Genomic DNA, 11,736 nt, shown 5'->3' on the forward strand with positions numbered 1-11,736 from the left:
ATCTCAGGCACACAGGACTGTGAGCAGCGCAGCCTAAGTCATCCGTTGTTCAAACGGTTTGTTTTTGCGGGACAGCTAATGAGAAGAAAGCTTACTTAAAAAGACAGGAAAAGGAGCCACAACAGACTGTTTTTATGGCAATGCTACAAACACCCCTTTTATCTGGTTAAGTAGCGAAAGTCTGTCTATTGGTTGTTCCCTCATTTGTTCCAAATATTGGAAAAATATCTCCCTGTCTACGGGATAAACCATCTCTCTAAAGTATCTCAGTATTTACTGGACTCCATTGTTTTATCTTCTGTTTCCCATATGATTTATATAGTAATAAAATATTAAACGTTTGCATGTTAGCATTATCAGTGTGACCATGTTAGCATGCTGGTGTTCATAAAGAATTTTAGCTTCAAATAGTAGCTAGCCTGGCTACGTCCTTTCTGTCTCTCTTCTGGTGAAAGGTTAATGATGTTAAGTTTGCATGGCTTATGGATATATTCCCAGTCCCTGAAGTATTTTATTTATTTATTTAATGTTTAAAAGGTTTGAGGCTTTAGTAGCTAAAACAACATTAGTTTTGGTTTGGGCTAATTCTGATTAGGATGCAGTGACTGAAGGTTAGATGTTAGGAAATAAATGTAGTTTCCTTTATAGCTGGAACAGTGTTGGGTGTTGTACTGTTTGCTGACCGAGCCTGAGCAGGTGGGGTTTTCCCGCTTCTGTGTTAACTCTTTAATTGATCCCATTCCTCATTGTGTTCAGCAGATAACGTGAGACAAAGATGGAGAGATTTGGAGAAAGGCAAAGAAAGCGTGCGTTGTGTTGTGTTGTGCTGGGGGTCCAGCAGGAATAAAAGGAAGCCTGTTAAAGCGGAACAAAGAGTGAACACTATAGAAAGTGTATAGATATAAGGGTGAGAGAGAGAATCAGAAGCTAAGGCAATTTGGAGCTGTTGAGAGAAGATGTACGACATGAAGCCTTAGAAGTAAATCAGGGTCAGAGAGCGGTGGAAAAAGAGGGAAATGAGCTCTGTCCACAGGGAGGTCACGGAGAGAGATAGAGGTATGAATAATGTGGGTGCTCAGTGCTGTGTAATCACTATGGGTTTATGGTGCTTGCTGTTATTACACTGATTAGAAAATCCTGACAGGCGCACTCATCTGTTCTTCAGAGGAAGCTAATTCCAAAATGGGATGTTCACCATTTTTCAGAAATGGAATGTACTGCTACAAACTGACTGACATGCTTGGTGACTTCCTCTCACTGAATTGATTCGGACCATTTTTATCCACGCTAGCAGCGTGACCCTAAGGATGGCAGTATCTGTCCATCAGTTAGTTAGTCAATCACTTCGGTCTAATATATCTCAGCATGGTGGTATGGCCATGACAATTTCACATATAAATGTGTTCACCAGAGGATGACAGCTGGTAAACACATTTATATCATTCTCAGAGATGACCTTAAGTCATCAGGTCAAAGCTTAACAACTGAGCATTGCAGTTGTTTTGTTTTATTCTGATTCAGCCTTCAGAGTCATTGATTGTAGATTGTTAAGTGATTGCATAATCATTCAAATGTACTTAAGTGTGTACAGGATCAATAATTAATATTCAGCAGTGATGCAGCTGTCTTAAGTTTAGCACTAATACTAGAGAAGCAGCTGCATTTAAATTAGTAGAAAACTAGCCGTAAAAGCGCAAGGTGCTTTTGATTTATTTTTATTTTTTTATAATAAATCATTATTATCTTTGATTATTTGTTCAGTTAAAGACTTAAAGATGTTTTTACAAGATCCTCAGCTGTAGTTTTGCTTTGTAATTAGCAATTGCTAGCACGCGATCATGCGAAACTAAGAAAATCTCACTGTAATTATTTCACCATAGTGACAGAAACAGTCAGTAGCAAGCTTTGCTAGTAAGTCATTATAATAAAATGGAAAAAAGGGAAAGAACTTTTTCTTTTATTTGTTTGTTTGTTTATCTATGTTTGAGAAAAAATAACTGCATAACTCTATTCGAAATAAGTGCAGTGGGTACGTGCCATAAGCATATAAATATCTAACGTGCTGCATGCCTATGCACATAGTGCTTCATATTTTAAATGATGTATAGGTCTTGGTAGTGATTAATCCTGCATGCAGATCTTCTTAGGGACATTTTCTCACACAGCTGATGTTTTATAGACATCTCCCAAAACAACTGGCTTTTTTAAATATGTATACCCTCGCCACTGAAAACTAATACTTTTACTATGTGGTAGATTTATTAACCCTACTTAACAGAGTGTGACATCTGTTCATGTTGTCCCAGCAACTGATATGCATGTTTATGCGCACACTAAACGAAAAGACCAACATGGTCCACAAAGGACAGCAGCATTGTTGCAGCTTTAGTCAGTTTAATGGATCAGGATGAAGAACATCTGCTGATTGCCAATGCTTTTTAAAGACGAGAATGAATATCCCAATATTAACTTCAGCTATGCCTTTGTTCTCACACACTGTGCATATAATGCATTTTTCATGGGTTTTATTTTTTAAAATGTTCAAATTCATTGCATTATGATTAACATGGAGTCCTCTTCATTTGGTAGATATCCTAAATACTATAACAATTTCAGTATTTTAAGATATATACAACAGAATGCCTGGATTCTTACGTGTGTTTAGTAGGATGTCATGTGCAGACGAGTAATAGTGCATATATTGGACAAAGGATTGAAAATGACGATGTGAGGCGGGAAGAAAAGAAAAGATTGTGCTAGGGAGATGGAGATAGATAATTTGATGCAGTGACCTCCTAAAGTTCTCTTTGTGTCCCATAACATACTATAACTTTCTCAATAGATTCCACAGATCACTGCACGATTTGTTCCTCAGTGTTTTAACTGAATCGGAGATGGATTCAAAATCCATCTTGCCGTTTTTCTTTAGCAGTATTTTATTCTCTTTACTAGCATCTCTTTTCTGGGAAACAAGTCCCTCTACTAAAGTGTTTATTGAGCTAAAGTTCTTATTCTAAATCATTTTTAAAAAAACTGCATTTTTGGGGCTTGAGACAAAATTTTCACAGTATGAAACTGGTGAAATTACAATATTTTCATATGGCCCCTCTCCCCACTCCTTTGTTTGTCTGTCTTTCAGCTCCCAGGTCCCTCTGCAGCGCTGACAGCGGTGAGTGGTTCATCAATGTGTTTTGATCTGCTTGTTCATCCCAATGGGAGCCGCGGCACAGACAGACGGCTTTTCCCCTCATCTTCTTCATCCTGTTAGTTCTGCTGTGACAGCAGCAGAGCTTTAAGTAGGAGATTTTTATCAGTTCACACTGACACGTGCACAGACACCTCTATCTTTTGAGTTACGGGTAGGAAGATGAATGACAACAAGGCCTGTCTTTTTTTCTTTTTTTTTCAGAAGCTGCATCATCCACAGTGATCTGTTCTATAAGCTCTTGTTACATGTGACAATATTTTTAAAGATTTTGGGGAATTCCGATGCTGTTCTTCTGCTTTTAATAGTTGTTTATGTTTTAAATTCAAATTCAAATTTTATTTGTTACGTACACAGTCATACACAGTACGATATGCAGTGAAATGCTTAGACAACTGCTCGTGACCTAAAGAGAAAAAAAAAGGAAAAGGAAAAGGCTATGAATAAGATAGGAAATAACTATGAAAAATTAAAAAGGGTAAATTTAACTAGGAAGGAATAAAACATAAATTAAGGTTAAAAATGAAATAACTGTACAACACAAATTAGAATGAATTTTAAGGCATTAAAGTCCGAACTGGGCTTCCATATTTGTTTTTGAAAACTGTGCATTTGTGCCCAATAAAGTAATTTTGATGGTGCACTAAATACACCAAACGTTAGCTATAAAGATTCAAAGATTCAGTTATTATAGTGAAGGAACAACAAAACAAAAATTGTGATACATGAGATGCTTATGCTAGTAGTTTTCATGCTGGCAACAGAGCAGTACATATCTGAGATGAACACTGACTATATCTCATTTCTTGTTGAGAAAGAAAGTAGTAGATGACAAACTCATTATACTTCAGTATTTTACACATACTGTGCATTGCCAATACACAGCAGCCTGTATTCTGCTGCATCATGGTGTTTCGCCAGGGCTCTTTGACATTACAGGGTAATTTAATTCCTTTCAACACCAGAGTAAAAGAGAGAAGGAGGGAGGAAGGATGAACAGAGGAGTTAGAGGGAGGAGTGAAAAAAGGAGGGAAAATCTAGTGACAGGGGAAGAACAGGAACAGGAAACAGTGATAGTGAAGTAAAGGCAAGCCAAATGAATTGAGAGGAACAGTGGGATTACACTGCCCTCTGCTGCTTCCACTGCAGCAGTGCACACAACAAGTGCAAGGATGCCCAGGGCTGGACTGGGACAAAAAATCGGCCCGGGCATTTTGACTAGAGACCGGCCCACCAAAAATGTGACGTCATTCAGGGGTAAAACCGCAAAGGATTCTGGGAACTTGTGGCAAGAGGTACTAGCGCATGCAGGCTTTCAATTGAGCTCAGTTACACAGCGATAAAAAGAAACACAAAAAATGGCAAGAAGCTGTTGTATTATTAACTGCAATAGCCGGTGTTGTGCCAAAAAGTGATTGTCTGCCAAAAACTGATTGCTGGTATTTAAATTGCTATGAGTAACTTGTTGGGCTATAATATGTGAAACATATGTCAAATGTCATCTCTCCATCTCTCTCTGCTGCTCTTCTGTCTCCTCTGTCACAGACTTCTCCACTTTAGATGATAAATCAGCCTGGTGCAACATGTAAGGATTGGCACAATTTGTTAAGATTTTGAGGAGTTTGAGAAACTAACCTGAAGCATAAAATAAAATTTACTATCAGTAACTTCATAGCACCCGCCCAGCAGTATATAAACTCCATCATGCTAGCTAGTACGCAGTACCAGTTATTCTAAGCGCCTGTAAAAAGTCAGCACAACGAAAACAAACTACAACTAAACTTGGTTTATAAATGACACAGACAGCAGGTCATAACTTCTTGCCTGAAGTTCAGTTCCTCTGCCACTATGACCGGCGGCCGCCTCGGTCTCTCCTCCTCTTGCCTCCCCTTTCCCTTATCCACCTGCTGGCCTCCACCACTTGCTGATGTTGCTAAATCTGTGGAAGCTATGCCATAGCTACCGCCAAACAATTCAGTTATTTTTACACATTTGGCAGCGTCTGCCTGAAGGGCTCGTTTCTTTTTGGCCCTAATTTTTTCTGCACCTTCTTTCCTTTTTTTGTTCTCCATTTTCTTTAGTTCATCTATAAGATTGCTAAACAAGGGGGAGGGTGCATCCGACCTCCTCGGCTGTAATTGGTCCAGCCCAGAGTCGATCATGACCAACTGGCCAATCCAACACCTTTCATTATTTATACCCTTCCAAAAAAAAAAAATCGATCGGCCCATAAAAACAAAAAATCGCCAACTGCCCGATGGCCAGTCCAGCTATGAGGATGCCCAGAGATACTTGGTTGCCACCAGTGGTTATCACTGATTACAAGACAGGTGCTATGTTGGTATAAAGGAAGTAATGCAACTCTTTTCTGCAACTTAAAAGCCATCTCAGATCACAGCTTGGGTCTTTGAGACATTGTGTTGTAGCCTTGAGATTTCAAATATATGAAAAAAGGGCACTTCTGCTTTGAATTCTTATATGAAACGATAGAAAGTTGATCGGAGGCCTTTTTCCAAACTCCCAGCAACATGTCAGTAACTCGCTGTTTGAGCTATTGAGATGAGAGGTTTCAAGATCAGAGTTGGGTGAAAGATATTAGATAGAAAAATGAGCATAAGACAGAAAAACCATTAGATTATCACTTTTCAGACATGAAAAAAAGTGGAAAGAAAACCTGATGAAACAGCAAAATATAGCTTCTGCTCATTGACAGAAAAAAAGCAAAATGTTTTTCCCCTATTTACCCACAGCTCAAAACCCATAGCTTTCTTAAAATCAGATACAGAAATGTATCTGTAGTTTATTTCTTGCTGTATTTGACAAAATCAAATTAAAAATTTTGAAGCTGTGAAGTAACACCCCCCCCCCCCCCCCCCCCACCAAATAAATAATTAAATAAATAAACCAAAAGCACCACAGACAATAGAGGCAGTGTACTCTTGATTCTAATTTAAGTGTGTCGGTATCAGTTTTCATTCTTCATGTGCTTGTTTATGTGCTTTTGTTTGTTCTGCCAGACTCCTACATTGCCAAATCAGCCTCGTTGCCAGGCTACGGCAGAAATGCACTGAACAGGGTAAGGAATCAATGGGTTTTGGCTGTGTGTGTGTGTGTGTGTGTGTGTGTGTGTGTGTGTGTGTGTGTGTGTGTGTGTGTGTGTGTGTGTGTTCCGGTTCTTCCTATCTTGGTGGGGACCAAAATCTGAAATTTACTATACTGGTGGGGACCAACAGCCTTCGTGGGGACCAAAAACCAGGTCCCCACGGTGTTGAAGTCATTTTTCACACTCAAAATGTGGTTTTAGTGTCAGGGTTACAATTGGGATTAGGCATTTATTTTTGATGGTTAGGGTAAGCGGCTAGGGAAAGCATTACGTCAATAAGATGTCCCCACGAGGATAGCAACACCAGATGAGTGAGTGAGTGTGTGTGTGTGTGTGTGTGTGTGTGTGTGTGTGTGTGTGTGTGTGTGTGTGTGTGTGTGTGTGTGTGTGTGTGTGTGTGTGTGTGATGACTCGCCTTGTGTTTGGAGACAAAAACCAAGTTCCCATAATTGATGATTGCAGTCCACAGATAATGAATGTAGGTTTCCTCTCAAGAGTCAGAGAGAATAAGATACACATGGCCATTTGCTAAACTGTAATACATTGCAAAGTCCTTCATTTGCTACTGACCTGAAACCCATTTGTATCAGTTGCTTCTTAAGGCCAAGTGAGACAAATGGCATGATGCTGTCGATACATTAGTGTGATAAGCTGTTAGACTAAAAAACACTAAAATATTGTAAAATATTAAATGTGTATTTTTATTCCATGTTTTCCTAAAATGCACTTTCCTGTTGCGGCAGCCTGGGAGTGTTGGTGGAGATTATTACCAGTATGACAGCACTAATGCAGTTAATTGGCAGATAAGAGGTAAGCCTATTGCTCAGCTCAATCTGCTTACTTGAGTTTTTCTCTTGATCGATTGCCTACCTTAACACATGTTAGTCAGAACTGTTGGAACAGCAATTGTCAGTGACTCCTTTTTTTCTCCTTCTTTTCAGAATATAAGGTAAGATCCAGTTGCTAGTAAGAAGTAAGAAAGTAAGAAATCTGTTGCTGAGCAAAGAGTGACAGGTTTGTATCAGTGGATAAGAATGATGATGTTGCTTCTTTAATCTGAATAATGAATTAATCTCACTCAGTAGCACCCACTTCAGCCAGAGAAATTGTAACGGTGACAGACTCATTTTACTGACAGCAAAGTCAAACCCACAAATAGACGTTAACAAAAGCTAACAGTACCAGCCTTGTCTTTTTATGGCAAGATAAGTATATGTGTACTCATGAATATGAGTAAACACAGGCTGACAGTACTATGACAGTACTCTCTAAGATCAAGCTGCCTAATTGGAAAGTTAATAATAAATAATAGTCATGTATTGTGTATATACTAGTGCATGGCGATTCTCCAGTATTGTCTGGTCTGTAGTTTTTCTCCTTTTTAGGCAGTTGCTAGGCAACATGGTATCTCAACATAGCATGCATAATTCAAGTTTTGTGGTTAAAAAATTGCATGATATTGTCATGAAATTTTAATCATATGACGCTTTTAAGGTGTTATAGGCACATAAACTACAAAGGCATCAGTTAACTTGGTAGGTGGTTGCTTGGCAACATGATGATATCACAACACCTGCTATAGATGAGAACCTTCAGGGAAAATTTTGGTTGCTCAAATCTTGTTTGCGTAGTTATTTTGTATATAATCACAATAAATATATATTTCTTCTTTTTAGTTTTATGTAACAATGTTACATGTTGGTGTCACATGCTGTATCCTGAAAAAGCTCCTATTTATTTTTGTACTTTTTGGCACTGAATTAAAAATACATGTAAAGTAAAACCGTTCAAGCTTTATTTTTGTTTGTATTTAGATGATTATAATTTATAGTTCAGGAAGATCAGAATTATGCTGAAACAGACATCAGTAGACTTGATTCTGCTGCGTAATTATTGTAAATAATTCTCACTTGTTCTTTAAAAGTCATCATTTTAGGATAAAAAAGAAAATCAACCGAGAACTTCATTAACACCAGAAAAAAACAGCATTTCTTAACATTTTCATTGGTGAAATCACAAATTTGAAAAAATAAACTTAATGTTCTTTTTTTTTCTTCATATACAGTTTTAGGGGTTGTTGGCATTGTAACTGCATTTGACCACTAGAGGGTAAAACAAATGCAAAATGATTCAGATTCTTCTGATGCATACATGTTAAAATATATACTGAATTTCCAAAATTTTTACTGATGTTTTTGTTTTCATCCTCATTCAAATAATCATTTTCAGTAAAGAATTTAGAAAGAAGTCAGCATTTAAAGTCCTTTTAAGTCCTTTTAGCGTTTCATACTTGTTTCAGCTAAATCACCCATGGTGCATTTTGATGAGGAACCTTACAGGAATATTAATAATAAAACAACCCTTTGACAGGTATTAATAATATGTTTTCTTTCTTCATAAGATCTACCCATATGAAGCCCTTGTGGTGTCAGTCAGAGGGCAGCAGCGCCTCCCCAGTGATGTGGACCGAGCCAGACTAGAGGTGACCTGTTATAGGACCCAACTCTTTCACAAAGTCTACATCAAGCGTTGCTTTTGATCTTTCAGACTGTGATGAAAGCTCTCAACACTAAAGAACAAAAAACCCTGCAGTGTCCCTCATGTTGGACACAATGAGCACTGCAGATGTTTTACGAGTCATAGAGCAGCAAAGAAAGCAGAATACAGAGCCTTCCTCTAAGCACTAAGTGGCAGATGTTGTTGCCCGTAGCCTCAAACAACCTGCAATGTAAAGCTGAATGGACAGACTGATCATTAGCGGAGAAAAACATTTAAAGCACAGTGTTCCCTGTGTGCTGCACTGTGCAAAAGTCCTGAGTCACCATTCATTTCTTTATATTTTGCTAACAAAATGGGAAATAGGTGCAGTGATTTACTGAAACACGTGCAAACGTAAATGGAAATAGAGTGCATAAAGCAAAAACAGAATTTTTACAGTTCCAAAGAGCTTGAACTTTCTAGGCCTCTTGAAGGACATTCAAAGATTTTGACTGCCTTTTGTTCAGTTGTTTGTCAAGATGATCCCGCACTGCTTCAGAAATGTTGAATTCCAGGCTCAGGTACAAGGAGTGGACTAAGAAAAAACTGCCAGTGTCCTAAGAAAAAAATTGAAAGTGCTTCTGAAAGCCTGGATAGTTATTGCTCAAACCACTTTAAAATTACGAGAAAGCCAGGCTACTTAAAAGCAAACTTTACAGAAATGAGGGTGACTTGATACTTTTGTATAGTACTGTATGTCTTTTCATTTGGTACTATATCAGTAAAGGTCACTACTTATGAATTTTAGAAACTCTGTGCAACTGGTCGTGTCACATTATTAATGTTTTTTCTCTATGGTTTATTAAATGTAAAAATTAGATTGTGTTTTAATCTTCTTTGTCTCTTCCTGCTAACAGCGTCATCTCTCCCCAGAGGAGTTTTATAGAGTCTTCAGCATGTCCATGTCTGCCTTTGACCGTCTTGCTCAGTGGAAACAAAATGAACTGAAGAAACAGGTCAGACTCTTCTGAAAAAAGTCAACAGATCCTTTCACTGAACCCAGCTTGAGTCCATGGCTCAGCGGAAGAAGAACTGAACAAAATAAGAAGGCAGAAGAGAGATGTTCTTGGCTTGTTGTAGCTGCTGTGTGTTTGGACTTCTTAAGCAATGTTTGTGAAGTCTGCCAAGTGGCCAAAATTGAGGAAAAATCCCCACCAAGAAGGGAAAACTGAGTGGTAGAAAACTAAAAGAGGAGCAGAGAGCTTCACTGGAGCTACAACGGGTTGCTTGTGCCTCTCCTACCACTAGATGGCAGTGTGTTTACACGAGCGTTACAGTTTTTGTCTGAACTACTGATGTGCTTTTTAAGAAACTCCAGGTCTGCCAAAAAAACGTGTATTCTTATGAAGTATGTCAGCTGTTCTAGAATCTAGTTTTGGGGGGTGAGAGTTGCTCCAAAGTCTGATAAACTGGCAAGACAAGAAAATGAGCACTGTGTGATTCTCAACATTGGGGTTACTGAACATGGTGTATAAATAATGTGTTTTTATAATGTGCACATCTTGAAAACCAAAGGTTTTCGTCTACATTTTTCAAACAACATGTTTGATTTTTGATGTCAGTATTTCTGAAGCCATATTACACACTTCTTTTCTACATGTGCAAGCAGACTGGACAGTCCATTGACGTTTGCTTTGAAATGACATTTGACATAAATGAGCTGCGTCATGGCTCAGAGCTGGGAGGTGTTAGTTTAGAAGTGGGGGTTTAGTACTATACACTTTAAAATAAGATGTGTGCGTTTCACTTATATATGGAAATCCAAGCTTTTTGTTCGTATTTGCAGTTATTCTCAAGAAACAAGCCCGAAATTCAGATGCTGGACAACAGTTGAAACACTTTTTTTCTGACATGTTGTGTATGTGTGAGGGTGTGAGTGTATGACTGACGATGGTAAACAGTTAATCAAGAATTATTATTTTTATTAATATTTAAAAGCCATCTGAACAAAGTGAAGAACTCTGAATATAAGGAACGCCAAGAAAGGAAATATTGAAGGAAGAAATATGAAAATATGAAGTAAAGGTTTGTGTTTGTGATTAACAGATGCAATATGTAGTGACTGAGCTGAAAGTGGTCTAATTAAAACAAAAATCACTGGATAACTGTTGCAAAGAATGACTCAAGTTTGTTTTAACTGGCTGTAAAAGGTGAAGTAATGCCGTTGAACCAAGTGGAGGGTTTTTGTGTTTACAGGCTGCAGCAATTAATCACATATACAACGTTTGCCTTTTTGTTTATTGGAGTTTTCATTTACAGCCTAATGTCTTTCACTGCTACTCTTAAATAAATGATGCACTGATTTATTTAGTGTGCGAGTGGAGGACTATCAGTGAATATATCTCTTGGCAGATTTGTATTTTTGTGCACATAATAATAATAATTTATATGAGTTTACTATATGAACATTTTTTTTAATTAAAGTAATGTGCATTTTAGAAATATAATACATAGTCTGAGAGGTTTAAATACAATTATTTATTTAACTGAGTGACATTTATTGCAGCTACACCACCTGAATTAGCACCCAACCGTTGCAATCTTTTTTATTCATAAACTTGTATTAGCTGTTATTTGGTATCATGAACATAGACGTTTTTTTTTTTTTTCTGGTTGTACTTTGGTTTTACCACCTGACATGGATGGTTTACCAGCTGAATTTACCCATTAGTATCCATATTTAAGAGAACACAGCCAGCCATGAAGACCTCACTGGGTTACTCTGTATGATGAAACATTATTTTCACTGTTATTATTATTTTATTTCATATTAATAGTCTCATATTCATGGTGGAGCCATCGTGACATATGACAAATTGCTGAACAAAATTCTAGTAATTATCTCAACAGCTTCAAAACTATCTGGATTTGATTTTTTTTTCTTGAAAAA

The 11,736-nt window shown here is 37.7% G+C and overlaps 1 protein-coding gene across 4 annotated transcripts in view; it reads left to right on the forward strand.

Moving 5' to 3' along the window:
• The window catches only part of LOC146660897 (actin-binding LIM protein 3-like), a 55,547-nt gene extending 44,406 nt beyond the window's left edge, over window positions 1-11,141 (forward strand). For 3 of the 4 annotated variants that reach the window (XM_085420949.1, XM_085420951.1, XM_085420950.1), the window contains 4 exons: window positions 3,140-3,169; window positions 6,223-6,281; window positions 7,052-7,118; window positions 7,250-8,367. In XM_085420949.1, the coding sequence (XP_085277075.1) occupies window positions 3,140-3,169; window positions 6,223-6,281; window positions 7,052-7,118; window positions 7,250-7,275 (182 nt within the window). In that variant the 3' untranslated portion in view covers window positions 7,276-8,367. Of the gene's footprint in view, window positions 1-3,139; window positions 3,170-6,222; window positions 6,282-7,051; window positions 7,119-7,249; window positions 8,368-8,709; window positions 8,791-9,703 lie in introns of those variants that run through there. The other variant, XM_085420952.1, reaches the window with a different exon arrangement.
• Window positions 11,142-11,736: the final 595 nt, after the last annotated feature.

This window comes from Rhamphochromis longiceps, linkage group LG10 (genome assembly GCF_057381845.1).
Source record: "Rhamphochromis longiceps isolate RC_006_pf linkage group LG10, R_longiceps_female_GT1.1, whole genome shotgun sequence".
Taxonomy (NCBI): Eukaryota; Metazoa; Chordata; class Actinopteri; order Cichliformes; family Cichlidae; genus Rhamphochromis; species Rhamphochromis longiceps.